Source organism: Gallus gallus, chromosome 2 (genome assembly GCF_016699485.2).
Source record: "Gallus gallus isolate bGalGal1 chromosome 2, bGalGal1.mat.broiler.GRCg7b, whole genome shotgun sequence".
Taxonomy (NCBI): Eukaryota; Metazoa; Chordata; class Aves; order Galliformes; family Phasianidae; genus Gallus; species Gallus gallus.
The window spans coordinates 67,690,820-67,711,511 of NC_052533.1; the positions used below are offsets into that span (position 1 = coordinate 67,690,820).

General features: G+C 42.9%; 1 protein-coding gene across 2 annotated transcripts; it reads left to right on the forward strand.

The window, feature by feature from the left end:
* The first annotated feature begins 274 nt into the window (after window positions 1-274).
* On the forward strand, window positions 275-16,703 carry LOC420903 (MARVEL domain containing 3). Of its 2 annotated transcripts, none has more exons than XM_418989.6 (4): window positions 275-439; window positions 1,404-1,559; window positions 4,263-4,432; window positions 15,819-16,703. In XM_418989.6, the coding sequence occupies exons 1-4, from the start codon at window positions 327-329 to the stop codon at window positions 16,523-16,525; spliced, it is 1,146 nt and encodes a 381-aa protein (XP_418989.2). In that variant the 5' UTR covers window positions 275-326; the 3' UTR covers window positions 16,526-16,703. The 2 variants fall into 2 exon arrangements, with proteins under 2 accessions (XP_418989.2, XP_040552524.1); XM_040696590.2 differs by having other exon boundaries at window positions 391-649.
* The last annotated feature ends 3,989 nt before the right edge of the window (window positions 16,704-20,692 follow it).

Sequence of the window (20,692 nt, forward strand, 5' to 3'; positions counted from 1 at the left end):
GGCCACCCATCCAGCCCCAAGCACTGCATGGCGAGGAAGCTGGCTTTAAAAGGAACAGAAGTAATTTTGAATACAGAAGTAATTTTAAATACAGAAGTAATTTTAAAAGGTAGCTGCCTGGGGGCCTGAATTCTCACTTTATTGACCTTCCAGCTCAATACCCTCTCAGGGCCCCCGCTTTCCAGAAGGAGAACCGAGGCCTCCGTTTATTAAAGTAAACCACGCCAGGGCCGCTCCACGGCCCCGAGGTTTCACTCTCCCCCGTGCCTGGGCCGAGCGAGGTGGCAGCAGGGCCACAGGCTGAAGCCGGGCAGCTCCGGGCGGGTATGGCGCAGGTGCTGCCCCGCGCCAGGGGGCCGCCTCCCCGCGGCGGGAGGAGCGGCGGAGGTAGAGGGCGGATCTGGCCTGGCCGAGAGCCGGAGCTCCGCGCTGCCCTCAGGTGAGGGGCGGCGGGGCGGGGGGGGCCGCGGGGAGAGCTGCCGGCACGGGCAGAGTCTTGTCTCACTGCGGTTTGGGGTCTTAGCAGCCTTTCTAAGAGCCGTCTGCTCCAAACAGAGGAGCCGAGCTTTCCCCGAGGAGAGTCTCTTTGTTAGTTATCAGGAAAGAAAAATCGACTTCTTTCCTTAATGGCACCCAGAGGAGACTGAAGGGAAGTCATTAAGTGGGGTCTGAGCTTGATCAGTCAAAACCGCATCGACTGTGGGTGCTGCTGGGGCTTGCAGCTGGGGCTGAGGGGTGCAGAGGTGCTTGTAATGTGTGGAGTGACCTCTCACAGCTTTGGGCTGAAATAGACAGCCTTCAGTAGGGTTTTTTGTAGTAGGACAAGGGGAAATGGCTTCAAACTGAATGAGGGGATGTTTAGATTGGATATAAGGAAGATTTTTACAATTAGGTTAGTGAAGGATTGGAACAGGTTGCCCAGAGAGTTAAAGGATGCCCCCCTCTTCCCCTCCTCCATCCTTGGAGACATTCGGGTCAGGCTGGACAGGGCTCTGAGCAACCTGATCTAGCCGTAGGTGTCCATTGCAGGGGAGTTGGACTAGATGGCCTTTAAGGGTCCCTTCCAGCTCAGACGATTCTGTGATTCTATGATTCTACCTCTGTGTGGCCAACATACCTTGTCCTGGCAGCAGAAGTGGGAGAGTAAGAGCAGATCTCATAAATAAATGCAGCATAAAAAGTGTGGAATATAGAAAAATATCCTGCTTGATCAGTAGGAAAAGGTAGAGAAAAATACTCTACTGAAGTTACTTGTAGTTTAAAGAAGTTTACTTCCTACTCTTCTTAAGGAAGCCTTTACTGAGTCTGGAGTCAGCATGAAATGGATGCATGCTGTGGGCACTGGTCAATGAATAACTTTGAGTAGAGCTGTAAAATGAATCGGTTTTATTCCTCTGGTGCAGGAAGTTATTTCTGAAAGAAAGAGTACATGTAAGAGACAAGATGGCTCATGCTGGGAGGCGATACCAAGATAAGCAAGGCAGGTACCATGAGAATCATGGATCTGATGGCTACGAGGAAGACAGAAAAACAAGAAAACCAAGCCCATACAATGGAAGGTATGTCTTATCACCTTAAAGGAGCCTATCACAACAAGTCTGCCATGTTTGTTCTTTTGCTTGTTTGCATTTAAATACATTCATGTTACAGTAGTAAAGAAAGCATTTACTTGAAAACACGAAGCATGAGAATTCCATATTAAGAATCAGGAAACTGTTTTACACTTTGAAATTTTAAACATTTTTAAATCTTTCTATTGAACTCCAGGGTAGCTGCAGGCTAAGAGGAAACAGAAAGAGGCTGTGTGACACAGGCAGACCTGTGAATTTCATGGGATTGTCTGGATAAAGCCAGATCACAAGTAGTTAAAGTATGGCTATGGCTCTTTGTACAGCTGCTTACAGGATTGATTGGTCAGCAGGTGACAGTCAAGGCTTGCCAATACACATTGTATTATCATATGTACCAGCAAAGGGGCTTACTGAATGTGCAGGTTGGTCTAGTTCAGCTTTGAACAAGTTAATGATAATCCAAAACAAAATCAGTTTAAATAGTTGCAGTCAATAAATGTACTTATTTAAGTGCCTCAGGTTGTTTGTGGCACATCATAGCAGGTCAGTCATCTGCTATATCACTGCAATAAGTAAATAAGCAAACGGAAGAGATGGAGTGACAAATCAATTCTCGTGATGTTATACTCCTCCTTTCAGCCTGGATAGCCTACAGCATGTTAGAACTGATCTTAGACTGTTTTTATTTGAGGGCATGCTGCTAGCTGCTTTGTAGGAGATCTGCAGTTGTAAACATTAGCAAATGAGTTCGGACAGTAAGATGTTCTTCACACCTGCTTAGCCTTTGGGGGCATGGTTGTACGGTAATAATAGAGTCAAAGAGCAGGGAGGAGATAGGTATAATAAAGGTTCTTTAAAAGCTGAAATACTGATATCCACCCTGATAATACACATTTAAGCAAGAAAAAATGGGATGAGAATAAAAGCCGTAGTGGAGCGTGCTTGTATAGACTAGAAAGAGTACTTTCAGCTGAGAATAAAAGATGTGGATGATAATCCTATTACAAAAACTACTTAATGTATTTTTTTTTTTTGTCTCTGTCTATTTTAATTCATGGGGAAAAAAAAATGTGTGAGAAATGGGAATAGAAATCAGCCTCAGAATCATCTTTAGAGGCTGAATGATTGCTCTTAGTGAGAGCATAGATCTGGAGTGGATATAGTTAAATTATCTTGTAACATGTTCAAGGATAGCTGTAAATCGAACCACCTCTTCTTAGTAAGGCTCTTCTCTGGACTTCTTGCTTTTGCTGTTACTTACAAATGACATGACACACTGGCAAATGGTGGAAGGACTATAAGGGCTAACAGACCATCCCTATATACACTGAGGATTAGAGAAAGGGAAACTGCAGCTACAGATCTGTAACAGCCATGGAGATGGTTCTTGGAGTCAACCAAGAAACTGACAAGAGCCAGCCTTCACTGCAACTAATCAAAAAGATTTTTCATCTTTTTTTTTTTTTTATGGAGTTTGGCTTAACAATATTTCCCCTGCTTGCCAATCTTGAAAAGAATAACTGATTTTGTAAGGAAATTACAGTATTTTGGTGAAGTCTTAGATTTATTGACCAAAAGATCTCCAGATCCCATAATTGAAGAGGTGGGAAGAGTGTTGTAGGAACTGTAATTTGGGTGCCTAATGCTCTCATCCCTTGTGAGCCAAAACTATCTAGCCAAAGTATGTCTTTCACAATGCATTTCTGTCTGAAACTTCTATAGTATGCTTCCCTCGTTGCTGAAGAGAAGGAGTTGCATCACCCTGAGCTGGAAAGTCCTGAAGGAAAACAGGAGCAAAGGCAGCCAGAAGAGGCCCATTTTGAGGGGGAAAAAAAACATCTAGAAGAAAGTTGTTGGTTTTTTGTTCTTTTTTTTTTTTTTTTCCTAATTGTACTCAGATACTGAACATGAGGGGAGGGTTTTTTTTATTTTGTTGTGCTCGTTTTGTTTTCTGGCAAGTAGCAAGATACAATAGAGAGAAGCAGCTGCATCAGAAGTACCAAAGGGATTGCTTTCAAGTTAACTGGAAGTCTTATAAATCACACGGCTTATTTAATTTATGTGACACAGCTGCGCAGGATGCCTTGGTGGTTGCACAAGACCCAGGACAAAGGTCAGAAAAATCAGGAATGGTTCAGCCAAAAAGAGCTGTTGGCAACTACACATGGAGTTGTTAGCATTGGTCTTGTTATTGAAGGTCTTAATTAAAATGTAAAAAACTACAATGAACATGATTTAGTGTGAATGCATAAGATAATATTTTTAAGTTAAATCTGGAATTGGACGAAGATAAACCACAGTGCAGCGATGCTAGGAAACAAAACTACAGTTGAAAGTGCTGATTTACGGATAAGAAATTCAAGATAGTAATCAAATAGGAAGACTTAAAAAGGAAAATATGGAATGAGACTTAAAGTACCTCTTAATAATTCAGCACCATCCAGCTGTACCTTGAAAAGTCAAGTTCAAAGTTCATTTGAAGGAGAACGCTTAGATTAGACCAAGCATTTACAAAACAATTTACCATTTCTTCTAAGCTGAGTATTAACTCATTTTTTAAGCGCCAATTGCAGTTTTCACACAGAATAATGTAAATCTCATCAACCTTAGAGATTCATTAGGCTTGAGGAAGCCTGTTTGTCATTGCAGCATGATCTAGTTACCGTATATTACCCATTTACTCCACTGCAGGTCAGCAAAAGATACCCGTGGTGGCCAGCACTCAAGGGCTTCCATTGTTTGCTCAGAGCCATACTCTAAAGCTTCAGCAGCATCACAGGAGTACTTTGAGCCACCACCACAGTATTACCCCACCAAGGAAACCTTGTCCATGAAGTGTTCAAAGGTATGCACAACAAGAGGTACGTGTGATTCTTACTGCCTGCCACCCACTCCTCCCCCTCCCAAAGCTCTTCTTGGTTTCTCTGTCTATGATCAGAAGCACAACAAAGCAAATCCGGGGGCATACATAAAATATGAAAATGAAATTAATGAATGACATGGCTGCAGGTTAGTAATTGTAAGTTAGTAATTGGAAGAATCTAAAAAGCAAAATGTACAGAGTATCATAGATACTTGAAGATGTGTGTCCAGAGTACGCAACCACAGCGTCAGCATAGGCGATGTGTTGTGCAGCAAGAGGTAAGCTGTGGGATTTGAGAGTAAAATGTATTTGCATTTGTAGGCAATCTAAATACTGCTGTTGAAGCTTTGATGCTGGGTTATCCCAGCACGCTCTTCTCTCACTCTCTATCAACTCTGTGTTTAATCCAGCCATCACTGATGCATCTTTATAAAGTAACAGCACGTGAGGCAGAACTATTTTAAGGACATGTAGTCCAGTAGAACTGCTCTTCAGAAATAACTGTTGTTTTTTTTATAGCTAGAAAATGGGTACAACAGGGAGAAGAAATAAACGTTGATTCAGGGGGAAATCGGCCTTAACACTTAGCAAATTCAGACCTGTAAACTGAAAAAAAAAATTAGGTTAAATATACATTTCTCCTTTAAAGTTTTCCCCTTTTGTTTTTTGGAAAGGCTCACTACAGTCTAAGTGGAAAGCTGAGGTGCACAGTCTTCGGTCAGAAGCTGATAAGGCTTATGAAGAGCTTAGTGTGGCTTGTGTTTTTTTTGTTTTAATCCCATTTGCTTCTCATTATTTCAGTGCATAAGGCATCATTAGCATTTTCAAAATGTCCCAGATTTGGATGCATCAGTTGACAATGATGATTTCACTCCCACCCCTCCCCCAGGTATTGCTCAGTATTTTCTGAAAGTTTAATGGCTGAGCTTACGGTGGAGGAGGGAAAAAAGAGATCCCATAGAAAACAGACCCCCTTATTAGCAGTTTAATTTCGAAGAAGTGAAAAGAAATTGGAGGTTGGTAAAATCATGAGAATTCGACTACTCACTGAACTTCTGAAAGTACAGAAGATTTGGTGCAGTTTCTTAGAATTGTTTTGCAGAATTCTCTGTTCCCTGCCATCAGATAGCAAATGTTCTAAATGAAAAACTAACACGAACTTTTTGAAAGGAAGTCAGTGCATGTGAGCTACAACTTCTTACAGCATCGAAACTTCCTGGAAATGCTTTTTAACTCTCTCTTTCTTTTGCCAATGCTTTATCAGCAGCCTGGTGAACCCCCCCTTTCCCAATTGCAGTCATTTCAAAATAAAGTAGTATCAAACAAGGACGGGAAATCAAGTGATCTACCATGGTCCTTTCCAAAGCAACATCTGAAATGTGAGCCCCTGGGTGTGCATCATTCTCCTTTCACTACGTACCTTACTTTTCCTTTTGCCCAGCAACTGTACAGATGCTTTTTGTACAAGCTGACCAGTTTGTCAAACTGTAGAGGGATTCTAGACAACCAGAGCTCTACGCAGCATTTACTTCAGCCAGACGCTGTGCTCCTCACTGCACTATCCCAAAAAACTAAAATTGAGGTTTCACAAACAGGCTGGTATGAAACCAGTGATCCTTCCAGCACCTCAGCTGCAAGCTGGAGCTGGGAAAAAAAAGAAACCGTTCTTCTGTCTTTTGTTATTGCCCCCTTCCCTCACTGATCCCCTCCCACACTTTTTTTTCCCCCCTCTACAACTGCATTAAGAAAATAAAGCCAACCTGAATGTAGTGGAAGAAACAACTGCCAGCTGCTTCTAACATCTTTTGCCACCGGGAGTATTTGATAGCATCTAAAGAAACTTCAAACCATTCTGCTCCATTTTAATCCTTTCATCTTAAAAATAGAAGAAAAAAAAAAACTGTTTAAAAATTCTGTGAGCAATTACCCATTCAAAGCTGTGTAGGTAGGATCACCTGGGTAGCAGTACCAGATTGTATGAAGATTATGCATCCTCCCAAATTATATCCTGAAGTGCAAGTTTGGCAGGAATGCAGCAATTTGGACCTGTAACGAGCAAGCTGTCCTCTGGAATGTTCACTTCAGATTGGTGGAATTTTCTGAACTGAATAACAGTGTGCACTTCAGTTGTGTTTCATACCTTTGCACAGTCTCCACCTGGTTAATTCTAGGGATGCACTCGCATTCCACTGCTAATAGAGAGGTGTAACTCGTGACAGGCAGCACAGAACAAAGATTTCTCTCTTAACTCCATCTGTTTGAAAACCAGGCATTTCCTTTTCATTTTCTTTTAACCACTACAAATCTGTGAGATGATCTTTCCTTTTATCTCATGGGAGCTTGTGTCCTTTAAGAGCTTTTTGCTGGAGGCTTTACCGTGAGCATTTTGGAAAATCAGGTACACTACCACTTGGATTGCCTTTCTTCTTGTATCTCCTGATTCTTTTGGACCACTTCCCTCTATGAAACTTCTGACTCTCCCTTGCTCCACTAGCTTTATGTATAGTTTCTAGGTTTATATTTAATAGGAAAATCGCACTCGGGGATCTGCAGATCACGGATTCAAAAGACAATAAAAACAAAGACGTTGGCCACCTTCTGCGTCCGTATTACACAACAGCTTCTAGAATGGTGTCAAGCTGTGTAGATATGCTATATAATTATATGAGATCTGGAAATAAACTACTCTTGATTAAAGACAAACCATTCATTAGCTAAGAAACTAGCGCTTGGATTAACCATTTCTTACAGCTGAAGCACAATAGCATATGCTATTTAAAACAACACAGAGTTTTTGGCCTTGGAATACTTAGGGCTGAAATTCTTTCAAAAAACACATCCAACTTGTTTTTCACCGTTGGTGCAGATTACATTTCTATAGTTCTGCCTTCTGCTTAGGAAAATTAAATTAGTGATAATGTTTGCTTTGTCAAATCCATTGCTTTTGGTTACCAGAGGGAACACGAGACGTGTTCAAGTCTGGCTGCCGTGCTCTTTCCTTCACACTGGGGAAGAGAAAATCTGCACCAAACTCAGGAGGGAATTGCTGATCTGATATTGATCATGGATATTTAGTCACTTTTCCTCAAAAACTTTTAATTATATTACGTATATTGATGTGAATGAGGTGGCGTGATGCAACTGTAGGGTAATGCTGCTTCTAGTTTTGCTGAAATGGTGAAGGTAAACCAAATTTCTCCCATCCTCAGTCACTAGCAGACTCAGAAAATGCTTGTACTTTTGCCCTGTACAGAATGGTACTGTGCTAATCAGAACTTCAGTGCTAACATTTTATTTTCTTTAATTCTTCAGCCCAATTGGCACGTAAGGGAGATAGCACTTTAAAAGATTAGAAAAAAGAATTGGGATCTATAACTGAGTAGTAAAAGTACAACCGACTCTCTGATCTTTGCTGCCATGAATAAAGCTTAAAGAGGGGCTGTGAATAATGTCCAATTTCTTAAGCATATTGTAGGTGCTTCCAAACAATCGTGTCTTTAGCCTGCATTACAACAGCTGCAGTTATTAAATCCTTCAGACTGATTTCCTCTCTCAATAAGACAGCGTTATCGTTTGTAACAACAATAAAAGCCTCTGACTTCAAACATAGCCAGGAGGAAATATCAAACCAAATTTATTAGGAGGAGGAAATAGAATTAGGGAGTAACAATGACTTTCTCCAAGATATACTTGTACGTTAACAAGCCAGCATTAATTCAAATGTAAACTTCTATAAGCTTTTGTTTTCACAAAGCAGTCCATGTTTTTCCTGTAGCTAAGGATGCTGGCAAATATTCTCAGACTGGAAAAAGTTCAGAGGTGAAAAGTCACCCTGAGCAGAGGGATCTCACTGGTAGACACCCGCTTTGAGTTATTCCATTGTTCATAACAGTTCTACTGATACCGTTACGTTGCAGTGTTGTGTCCTGATACTGTTCTTCTTTGAGGGTCTGACCTGAGAGCAGGAGGGAAAAATACTTTGCAGAACACTGCATAACATCTGACGCTGTGGAGCTCCGATGGAAGGGAAGCAGTGTTTTGCAGGAGGCATTGGATTGAAGTAAAAGACTTTCCGTAACTCCAGTTACGTATGTTGAAAAACATTGAAGGGTCATTACATGTACACAGTGCAGATAACTTTATGGATTAAAATAAGTGTTAGAGAAGTATATGCAGCAGTACAAGATAGATCTTTTCAACAGCGTGGTCAATAGGATACATATGTTTCTGTGGAGGCACCTAGTGGGATTAGTCTTTATCTTCACATTTTGCATCTGCATTCTTAGCTCTTTTAAATTGTGCTCAAAGCTGTCATATGCTGTTCCCGTAACAGTTAATTTATTTCAACATATTTTTGCTATTAGGATAGAGCACTAAGTTCCCCTGTAGTCTTATTTGTAGTTAGGCAGCATTCCCTCCTATCTCTTGCAATGTATATTTAAATACAGGGTGACTAACACACTAAATTTGCCATCACATTTTTTAACCCTGGAATTGGAAAGAAAGAAGACATTTGTAGTGGGAATTGGATAGAGCTATACAAGTGAAGATAATCCAGATGATTCAAAATGCTTAACGAAAATGGCACATTTACAGGATAGATAGAGTGCATAGCAGAGCTGCAGGTAACTTTCCTGTTCCAAGGACTGTTTCATTTGGAATTAAGTCTTGTTTGCTGTGAAGTACAAATAGCCGTTTAGCTCTGTGAAAACATGAAGGGGAGCTACAGTGGTTACAGATACCAGTTTCTACCTTCAGCAAATAGTTGCCCTGTCAAGATATAGGACTTGACTCTGTCCACATAATTATATCAATTGTTTTCTTCCACCTTTTTTTTTTCTTCTTTTTTTTTTTTTTTTGCTTGTTTATAATATTGTTTTTAGAGAGAGGAGAACTAAAACTGAGAATTTTCACCTAAGGTAGCAAGGAAAGATCCTTGCAAAGTCATGTTAACTTTTAATATGTGTCAGACTTTGGTCCATGGTTACCTGCTGGGAAGTCTTTGTTAAGTCTGCACTCTCCCACTGTAAAACAAGAGTGGTACCGTCCTTCTTGCAAGACCACTGGGTTTGTCTTCCTTTCACCTTACCCAAATTCTTAGAAGCAAGAAAAAATCTTCTTTTCACCAAGTGGCTCTCAAAGCTAATTGATGATACAGCGAAGCGATGCTATATTAGATGTAGCTGTATTTCTTGAGCAACTGATCATGGCTCCCTTAAAGGAGAAAAATCCACCCAGTGCGGAATGCTGCTTACCAGGTATGACAACCCACAACTTGTAAAGTGAGTAAGGAGCTCCAGTTCACAGGTGCCTCCAACCAAATCTACCTTCAGCCAGTCTGTGGTTGCTTAAGGAGCAATAACACCCCAATCTCTGTACTTTCTAAAGGTGGCCATGCTTCAGTTTGAATGAAAGGAGTGCCTACAGAAAGTTGGCATAAGAAATGAGTGTTTCATTGTTTTCTGGACCGCCCAAGTTTGTTTCAGTTACAAGATATTTGTTTTACTACTTGACGGAAGCATGGCTACAGTAGGAAGAAAAAGTGCTGTTTCCCAAAAGGCAGAACGCGAGGTGACTGTGCTGAGACCTACCAGCACTACAGATATGTCTAAAGCCTTTCACAGACGTTGCATTTAAGTCAGTATTACCAAGTGCTACAGTTTCATTCAAGACCTTCTACTTTCCACCTTTTATAAGGTTGTGGAAGGTGGTTCATGCTAGGCTAACAGGAGAAAAATTAAGAGCATGCTTAGAGGTGATGTTTTAAGGAACTACCACGGGGAAAAAAAACAGTTGTTTCTAGGCAGGGAAAAAAAAACCACTGAAACTGTCTCAAAGGCAGGTAAATCAGTTTCATTCAGTGGTGGGAACCTGTGTGGGAATTGATACTGGTGGAGTAGCTTTGCAAATCAAGCCAACGCTTTTCTGTGACAGCTAGATAGAGCAGGTAGGACAATAGTTGTTCAAGGGAATATTTCACACAGAAAAAACAAGACCATACGTTTGGATTTGAGCATTCCAATTATGCTTGTAGGGCTTCTGTGAATCATTGAAAACAAGGCTGCTCATCCTTTGAGATTTCCTAGTGGAGAAACTGTCTTCAGTAAAGAGGGACATCATATTAGAAGATAATCCTTCTTTTTTTTTTTCTGGAGCGCATGAATAATTTAATTTTCCCAGTTTATAACTATTTCTCCCTCCATTTCCAGTAAGATGATATCTCAAACAAATGAGTCTACACGTATTGGGCGCTTATGTGCCATTAAAATTCAGTTGGCTCTGAGTACACGGTTCCCTTGGGTCCTTTGGAAAGCCAAGATTCAGTGAACAACTGTTGGTCTCACATTGCCTAACTCTTGCCTTAGAGTTGTTGTTTTTATTCCTTCTTTGAACATCAGGGAGATTTCAGCATAACTCAGTGAAAGCTAAATCCCACCAGTGACTGAAGAACACAGAGACCTACACAGATAGTGGTGGCATGGGGAACGTTTGTTTATGAGAAAGCTCTGTATTGCCTGAGCTTACATCAGTGAAGTTGGTTTCGTTCTCATTACTGGTTTCAGTAAGAGTAAGATCTTTGTACTGATGTATATATAAGGGATGTAATACCATTAGCAAGATAGTTGAATACTTTGCCTCGCAGATTTAATATTTTAATCTGTTGTGACTGTTTTCTCCATTTCATTTCCTCTTCGTTCTCCTCCAGTTTTCCTTCCTCACTGTTTCTGTCACATTTTTGTCCCCTTCCTTCCAAAATAGGAATATCTCTCTTCCTCTGATGTTTTCTCCCTCTCCCACCCATCGCATTCCTCCTGGCAGTTTAGCCCAGAGGTGACCAAAGCTGTGCACCAAGCTGTGTACTTACCCTCTGTGGAATGCAAAACCTGCGCTGTCAAGAGAAGTTCAGCATATGAGATCCTTTTCAGGACTGACTGCAGCTTTTGTAAGTCACTATATTTGGTCAAAATAGTTGTCTGCTCCTTTGGAAAAAATCAAACCAAAACAAAACAAAAAACACCACTACCTCTGAAAAGCAGAAAGCTACCCAAACTGGAAGACAAAACAACAACTTTCAGTGAGAAAGGCTGGGTGAATTAATTTCACTGCGTGTGCTGTAGCTTTTAGTTCCTCTCTTCTCTTTTCCTTGAGCGACCCCTAATGGGATGTGGCTCAGGCACCACTTACCTGTGTGGGTTGACACAGTTTCCTCATACTATCTGCTTGCCCTGTGCGAGCCTGTCCTGGCCTACGCCCCTGGCACTGGGATTGAGGTGTCCAAGAGGGACAGCCAGACACACCTCTGAGGCTGCCGGTTGGGTACGGCTGTTCCTGGTGGCACCTGGCCTGCAACGGAAGCAGAGGGAGAGAGCAAGCCAAAAGGCACGTGGAGAAAACAGATGTAAAATACCTGAAAAATACACAGGGATGTTAAATGGAGAGGAAGGAGTGATACCAAAAGAGTCAGTCAGGAGAAAGAGTCTGTGTGCAGTCAGCAGAGGGAAAAAAAGTGACTACTGTGCCAAGTTGCAGTGGAGGGAGACACTTTGAAGGCTGCATCTATTTAGTCAGACCCTCGTGGGGTTAGGGGGAGTTCAACAGAAACAGCCAGGACTGACTGTCCTGCAGATGAGATTTTGTCAGCTACAGAAACACAGGGACAAATGTGAATTGACCTTATTACTTTATGGACACATATACATACCCACACTGATCCTGAATGTTGGGGTTGTTCTGCTACAGGGGGAAAAGCCTCTTCATAGCTTACCACATACAAGATTCAAACAGCTCTGAGTTACTGGTTACCACACAGTCAGATGCAGTGTAGGTTTATGAGACAAAGCACGCTGATTTAACATCTCACCACACCTGAAATGGAGAATTTCTCATTCTCCTTTGGCTGTATTATTTCCCCTGCTAAACTTGTGCCAGCACAATTGCTCATCAGACCCTCTATGAGTCACTTCAGGTTGCTAAAGTTGCAGGAAAAAACAGCAGCACACAAGAAAGGAGCTGAATTGTTTCCTGCTCTTTTAATTTATTAAAACAGCTCTTGGAAGGACCTAATGCTTGGCCAGATTATTGCTGGGTAGGGGAAGAACACGATGACTGCCCAGCCAAGGGTAGGAGCTGTTAGAGTAAGGTCAGCTGCCTGTGGATCTATATGCATACAGCCTGCCTGCTTGTTTTGCTGTGTGTAAGCTCACCATTTGGCATAAGACAAAGCCACTGATCAGTGCATTAATGCCGTGGCAATAGCCAAGCGTGCACCCAATACAGAAGAGAAAGGACAACAGTGAATAATAGATAATATGAATTGGAAGACTGCATTTGATGGAAGAAAGCCTATTTGATACAGCAGGTATCCTACTCATGGCAGTAAAGATTGGATTCAAACAAAGCTAACAATTAAATTGAAATTATCATCCACTGCAGATTTGGATTTTATGGAATGAGTGAAGCAATCCTCTGGAAAGCTCCTGGCAACACCTACAGCCTTCTAGATTGCATCAGTTCTTCTCACCTTTAGTGCTGAAAAGCAGAGTGGAAAAGAAGCATGGGAAGGAAAGTGGCAGTCCAGGAACCCAGACTTGAGTCTCATGAGTTGCTCAGTATGGAGGGGGCTCGTTCCCAAAATCAGCTATTCACTATGCTAATTTTAGGATGAGAAGTAAAGGCCTCAAGTTGCACCGGAGGAGGTTCAGGTTGGATATTAGGAAAAATTTCTTCTCCAAAAGAGCAGTGAGGCAGTGGCACAGGCTGCCCAGGGAGGTGGTGGAGTCACTATCCTTGGAGGTGTTCAAGAAACGTGGATGTGGCACTGAGGGACATGAAGAATGGGCATGGTGGGGGTGGGTTGGTGATTGGACTGGATGATCTGAGAGATCTTTCCAACCGTAATGATTCTGTGATAATACAAATGAGTATAATTCTAGATTGATCCCAATATTTTGACCTTGAGAAAGGAAAAAAATATCCAAGCCCGTAAAGTTTTACAATTCTATGAAGCTATGGTTTTCAGGCCTCCTGCTGTTTAAGATTCAAGTCTTGCAACACATTCATTGTTGCACGGGATTAGGGAGTAGTTACAGAGAAAAGCAGTTGCCACTTTAGAAGACTTTTTGACAGTCTGGTTTCTGCATCTGTAACTAAGATGAATTAGCTAACCAGCCTACAAAGGTAGGAATGGCAGCGTAGACTCAGAAGTGTGGATTTGTCCTGGCCTTTTTGGCTGCAGTGCAATGCTTTAAATAGATTACTGCTAGAATATACTAGTTGGTATATGTTAATGGACTTAATATGAAAAATGTCACTGTCCTTTTATTCCTTATTTCTCAAGTCTGTTTTATCCTGTTTATGGTAGGGTAGTAGATTGAGCATCAGCTTTTAACTATAACAGGTAACAGTTCAGAGTTGTACAAATCTTTTAGGGTGCCTAGGTCAAGATTTTAACATATTGTAGGGCTTGATATTTCCAATTGAAGATTGCATAAGGCCTTGGGAATTTCCATTAGTAGTCCACTGAAAAAACTGCTGGCTGCCATCGCAGACCTTTAATTCACAGCTTTGTTCAGTGTAGTATTCATCATTTTAGGATTTTTCTTTACCACAGGAGTTCTTGTTATTGTACTTTTTATTGTCAATCCACATATTGCAGATAACTGCTGGAGTAGCTGCTAATGAACTTCTCATTACTTAGTCACTCCAATCAGTTCTACGACAGGCATGTGTGAAAACTGTACAGCTACATATAAAACCCACCCAACCTGAATGGCCTGCTTTAGGACATTTTTCACACATGCCATAAAGCACCTACCTCTGCAATTAAAAATACAACAGCCCTCACTGGTTTTATGTTTCATTCCGTCGGCAAAGGGACGCATCATGCCAGTCCTACAGTAGCAGCTCGGTGAAGGTAAGGCTTTGTACGAATACTTAGGAAGTTTTGGAACAGCAGCACTGAGGATTGGAAAGGGTTATTTTCACAGAGTTATAAATATGGAGAGATTTGCAGCAGGTGCTAACTCTTAACAATGGGAAATTGCCCTTTGAAAAGCTCAGCATGGGGAGGTGCAGGAAAAGCTGATACTTAGCATAGCCAAAGGCCCTTGTCAAACCACCACAAGCACCTTCCAGTGAAAGGAAGCAGCAGCAGGAAGGTACTTCTTGCCTCAGCTCTCTGGGAATAAGAAGGGGCAGAACAAGAATACCCAATAATCCATCATCCCTCGTGCGCTGCTTCAGCCCTTTCTTTTAAGCCCATACAGCCTTGACAGCAGCGGAGCCACGGCTCAGGAGGAAAATGCCTTGCTGATCAATGTTAATAGCATAAAATGAAAGCCTGTATGCAAGCCAAAGATCCCACCCCCCCTTTAAAGACAAGCATAGGACAACTCTGTCAAGCATCTTACAGTCTTGGCTGTCAGGCTGCAGCAGGATAAGACTCACAATTCAGTAATTACCTTCAGGACTTGAGGAAAAACGTGATACACTGTGGGTTTTCATTTCCTGAATGGGCAACTCTAGCTTTGCTACACTTCAACATCAGTCATGTTTACTGATCTTAGTCTGACCCCTAGTGAGCTGTCACAGAATAATCAGATTCATCTAAGCCATGCTGGTCCTTCCTGGCAGGCAGCTACTACAAGCTGTTTCTCCTGTGTTACTTTTATCAGTAGCATAGCACAGGGAAAAGAAGAGAAGATTCAACTCAGAAGTCGCAAAGCTTTCTTTTGAAACTGGGTGCGTGTAAGAGAATACGCGAAGTATCAAATTCCCTTACCTCAATGCATAAGGTCTTTTTGTCCTCTTCCCCCACTTTTTCTATGCAATCAGCTTATTAGTATTTATGAAGAGATTTTATTTCTGAAAGAGATGAAGTGATACGTAAGAAGTTCAAATTAACAAACACTTAGGCTCCAAAAACGTGTCCCTTAAAGCAGTAAACTTTTAAGGCCCTAAATAACTTGCACCATTTGTTAAGCCATCAGAGGGTTGTACGTTCTTGTCAGCTCTCACCTCAGCGTTTTGTTCAGACTGTTTATGCCAAGTAGTTACAGGCCAAAATACAATCGTTATTCGCTTTGCTTGGCAGTAACACAAGCACAGTAAAATCTTTATGGATTTTTCCCCTCACGGAGTCCCATTTATCAAACATGCTGACAAATTTTTAGAAAAGTAATCTACCCGACTTCTGAAATGTGCCCATGAGAGCTTACACTTTTTTTTTTATCCCTTCTTCCCCTCAAAGAAGCACTCCGCTGTTGCTGTAGCCAGGAGGATTGTCTCAGTAATAGTGCTCTCTGGTTACGTTTTTGGATGTACTTTTATCACCCCCAGTTTGCACATGATTCTGATATCTCTTCCCGTCTTTCTGCTCCTTACAGGCATTTTGAAGTTCGTGGAGATCACTGTTAACCTCCTGGTGTTGATTTGCGTGGGTGCTGCCCAAGCCTCTGTTGCAGGCTTTACTTCTGTCGGCGGCCTGGGCATTGGATCCTTTAACCTGAATTCAGCCTACAGCCCCTTCGAGGGCACGGAGCTCCAGGAAGTGAGGGAGCTGGACATGCAGATCACCCAGATGAGAGCCCCCTGCGTCTACGGTGGAGTAGCCTTCAGCTTAGCAGCAGCAGCACTCACGCTCGTCTTCCTCGTTGTGGGGGCGAAACCCATCCACCGCCTCAAGATGGGGCTGCTCGGTGGTGAATGCACCTTCAACCTGCTGGCTGGCGTGGGCTACATCGTTGCAGTTGGTCTCTACTTACACTTTGTCACCCAGGTGAACGCCACAGAAGCTTGCAAGAGGCGTGAGAGGCTGTATGCACGCCGTGGTTACACCTCCATGAACTGTGTGGTCCAGGGTGGTGATGCAGCCGTTGGCCTCTTCGGTGTAGCGGCCGCCTGTTTGTACTTTGCCAGCTTTGTGGTCTGCATCCTCGCTATTCGAACTGTGCGGGCCTTCCAGAGCCGCATGGCCAAGGCTCAGCACAGTCCCAAGAGCAGCGTTAGAGACAGAAGTGTCAGAAATGACCGGCCCGTCCACAGGCCCTCTGAAAGCTCCCACAACATCCAGGCTCTTGCCACATTAGTGTGACGTCAGCTGTGGGCCTGTGCCAGACAACAGCAGCTTCAGCCAGGGGCAGGCACTAGACTTTGCGTGCCTAAGAGGCAACGAGTCCAAAATCCACCATCCAACGAGGTACTGAAAGTATGTCTCAAATCACCAAATGTAAATAAAATGTAATAAAATAGATGCTGGGAGGATATTCTAACAAGGCTTTTCTTTGCATCAGTCTCTCAGACAGACTCCTGCCTTTAAAATGCGTTTGATTCTAATGTTTCCACCCTGTACAGAGCAAATCTGAACAACAGTGGACTGCTAACAGGTTGTAATTGCAGTGTTGCCAAGCTGGTGTTGATAACCACTAGGTTTATTCTCTCTTGGCATAAGGAATTGAATATAAAGCCTGCATGGGCAGCCAGCTGTGCAGAGAAGTCCTTGAACAGATCCCGTGCCTGTTGATGCATCCGATTGATTTAAGCCACAGTAGTCACAAAGCAGAGGACACTCAGGTGCCTTTCTGAATTGCAACCTAAGCTATACTTGTGACCTTTTTCACTTGGAACAGTGAAATATTTTATCTTTCGAGTCATGGGGTCATCACATGGCAATCATGTGCTCCCTTAGGAATGCTGCCAAGAGGAACTAGCTGCAGCTAACTTCAAAGGCAGTGTCTGGGTCCTGGCTCCAGGTCTGCTACATTTTTCTCATCTCACTGAGCACAGACCAGTCTGTAAGAGGCAGCACGTTTGTCAGCTATCCTCTTAATGAAGATACAGCTTGCCTCTGTAGCACAGTTTGGCTTGCTGACTACAGCTGATGATGAGCAGAGCCCAAGTCAGGTACGCACTGGCTGCCATTGAGCTTTCCAAGGAAATTCTGTAACAATGACAAAATGTTCACGTATCTTTCCAATATCTAAACATGAAAAGCATGAGTGAACAGAGGTAATTGTATGCCCCCAGGGTCGAGAAAGTAAGAGAACATCTTTTAAGAGTCCTTTTTTTGAGGAAGATGAAATAGATCACTGGACTTCATAGATGAGAGAGTGAGAAAAAGGGGCTATTGCTGAAGTATATAAGATTTATCTGCTTGTGGGGAGGGAAGAGGCAATTTTGAGTCTGGCTGTGATCTTTCACTTCTGTGTAGCTCAGAATCACTGTCTAGATAAGGCCCTTTTGAACCATCATAGAGCTTATTTATTTTATACATTTTATATATATATATATGTATACACATACTCACAAAAACACATATCTCAGAGTATAATAGTTGAGCTAATATTCACCTAACAAGAAAACATTACAGTTCTGATAAGGAAATGATTGCACGAGCCTTTACCGCAAGTGTTTAACATTGATATAGTGTCTTAAACATCTCTTTAATAATCTGAATGTAAACAGGCTCTATAGCATTACTATGGAGCAGACAGGAGACTTTTTGCAAACTTGCTGTGACTGACATTAACGATGATAGCCATGAAATTGAGGCTTTGATTTCTAGCTCTTTGCCCAGAACCAGGCCTTCACTGTGCACTGTAAGAGACGGAATTCTTCTACAGGGATATCTGGCATCCAGCTAAAGCCACAACTAAAAAAAAAAGATGTTCAGCTTCCATCCATCTTCCTGCCAAGGCAATCCTGTCCTTTTCTATTCAGCTCAGCTCCCTATCACCCTCGCCTCTGCCCTCCACTTCCCACTTCTACACCAATCATTGGTCTTGGCCTCCCCACGCATGGCTGCAGGGCCTGCTCCCTATCTCAAGACTCAACATACAGCCCCAGTGTTTCCTTTCAAAGGGCAGAAGGTGAGAAGTGAGAAAGCTTCCTGGGACACGGGCTTCCAGGCCTCTTGTGTTAGCAGGCTTCACTTACACAGTAAGAAATACCCAGAGCCTTCCATTCGTCATGGCATTGTTAGGGACTGGTGGCCCTCTTAGTCCTCCTAGACGCAGAACCCTGGGGATGACTCAAGTCTCAGCTCAAATTTCTAGAGGTAGTTTGGCTCACTGTGTGTCATCTCACGATGTTTTCTGTTATAAGCAGCAGTGTCCTGTGAGCAGATGTGCCAGATTTCAAGAACGAGGACGGATCACTGGGCCTTCCAGATCTATGCAGCAGGAAAGCGTCCAAGAGGAACACCTGCAGAGACCTTGTTTCTGCCCCTCACAGAATCTTAAGGGTTGGAAGGGACCTCTGGAGACCATCTAGTCCAACCCACTGCTAAAGCAGGTTCCTTCCAGGACATGGAGAGCAAGCATACCACAAGCAGAGGGTCCACAAAGGAGGCCAGTGCAATTAGAGGGCCCAGCGATTGCCAGTTTCTCCACTCACCTTAATGGAGGGACGTGTAGCAGAGAAGAGTACAGATCCCAGGAATACTCCTCAAAGGACTCAGGAAGGGAAGAGGAAGCTTTCCTTGCCCTCAGGGCGGGCCATATACCAACCAGAGGAAACCAAGATCCCTGCCCACCACAAGTCTAGGCCTGAGGGTCTGCAAGTGCCCTGGACAGACAATCTGTGTTAGGTAAAGGTCAAACCCACGCTTCTTGTGGGTTGCATTTTGGGCAGACAGACTTTCAATATAAGAGCCTCAGAGTGAGTCACTTCTGCTACATCAGGAAGCCTTCTGGGAAGCCAAGGAGATTCAGAAGTTTCAGAAAGAGGAATAAAAGAACCACTACCCTGACCTCTGCAGGCACTAGGGGACAGGTGCAGGTGTCAAGGCTAGATGTGCCTGGCAGGAGAAAAGCTCCACTGCGGATGGTCCCTGGTGCCAGGCACTGGGCTGACTACAGCAGATGATTTATCTCAAAGTCACTCTGCACTCCTGTCGGGTTTAAACTATCAATTCACACCTGTCTCCTTTGGTGCAGGAGCAAACAGCTTCAGTCAGACTGGGAGCAAAAATCCCATCTGAGCTCACAGACATTCGTTATCCACAGAGGAACCCCTCCCACGGCCTCGGAGAGAGATGATCTCAATCAAAGCACTGAAATGTGAAGTCATTTTTTTGACAGAATGCCTCCCCATGCCCTTGTTCTGAGAAGGAAGCAGAGGGCACAGATATTTAAGATGTCTGTGTTAATAAAATAACAAAAAGGAAAAAAAGACCACACCACTGATTCTGCATCCCACTGCTCTGCATAAACTGCTGTGAAATGTTCCTCCTGGTGGGCTGCGTCTCTCTGAGCATCCATTTGCCTGACTGTCTCCTTTATTCAAATAATTGTTGTAAAATTAATTCAGTCTGGGGAAAATCTTTTCCAAAACGGAGCAAATTAGCATCCCAAAATGCGAGCTGCTTCTTTCTCAATGTGAAAGGCAAAGCTGTGGGGGCTGGGGCCAGCGGAGAAAGAAGATATTTGCTCCTGAAAATAGGCTCAGCATAACCTTTACATTTACTAAATAATTCACTCATCTGGAACCGTAAAACCATCACAGCTAGAAGGACTGCGAACATTCCCAGAATATATTAACTTTTACCATGACTTGAGCCTTTTCCAGGGCAATTTGAGTGTATCTGATATGAAGAAACGACTCTGAACACAAACCGGTTCCGTGACAGCAGAATTCAAAGCTCAGCTTTAAGGAAACAGCAATCTCAGTTTACGTGAGAAACTGCTTCAAAGTGATGAGAATACGTACAGGGATTAGAGAACCGAAGAACAGTTTGAATAGAAATCATTCTTTTGTAATCCATGTATTTTATTCCCAGCGCAGATCTACCTGCATCTGAGTTTGTCCCCTGGCAATTTTCCGCCTCAACTCAGATTCACTGTAAGTTGAGCTCTTACTACAAAGTGGACCTTCTGTAACTCCCATCTCTCAATTACATTTGCAGATCTTACCATATCCCCTTTCCTAAGGCTCCGAAAAGTTATCAAATAGGACCATAACCACGTTGCTTATGACAGCTGGGACACTCGTCATTACTCACCTCTTTCACATCCATCCATCTCCAGGAAAAGGTGGCATTCAATCTATTACAGCGGCTTAATGCCTGCCCAGCATAAAAGTGTCACAGATGCTCACCATCACCCGTCATAAATAAAACATGAGGCTCCTTGCAAGGTCTGCAGATCGTCACTGCGTTTGATGGAATTGGTTTTGGCGTGTGACAGTGCGGGACTGGAAAGTCGCAGGATGCCCTTCATTACTACAAATGGGCTATTGATCTCCAGCTGTGCCATTAGCACAC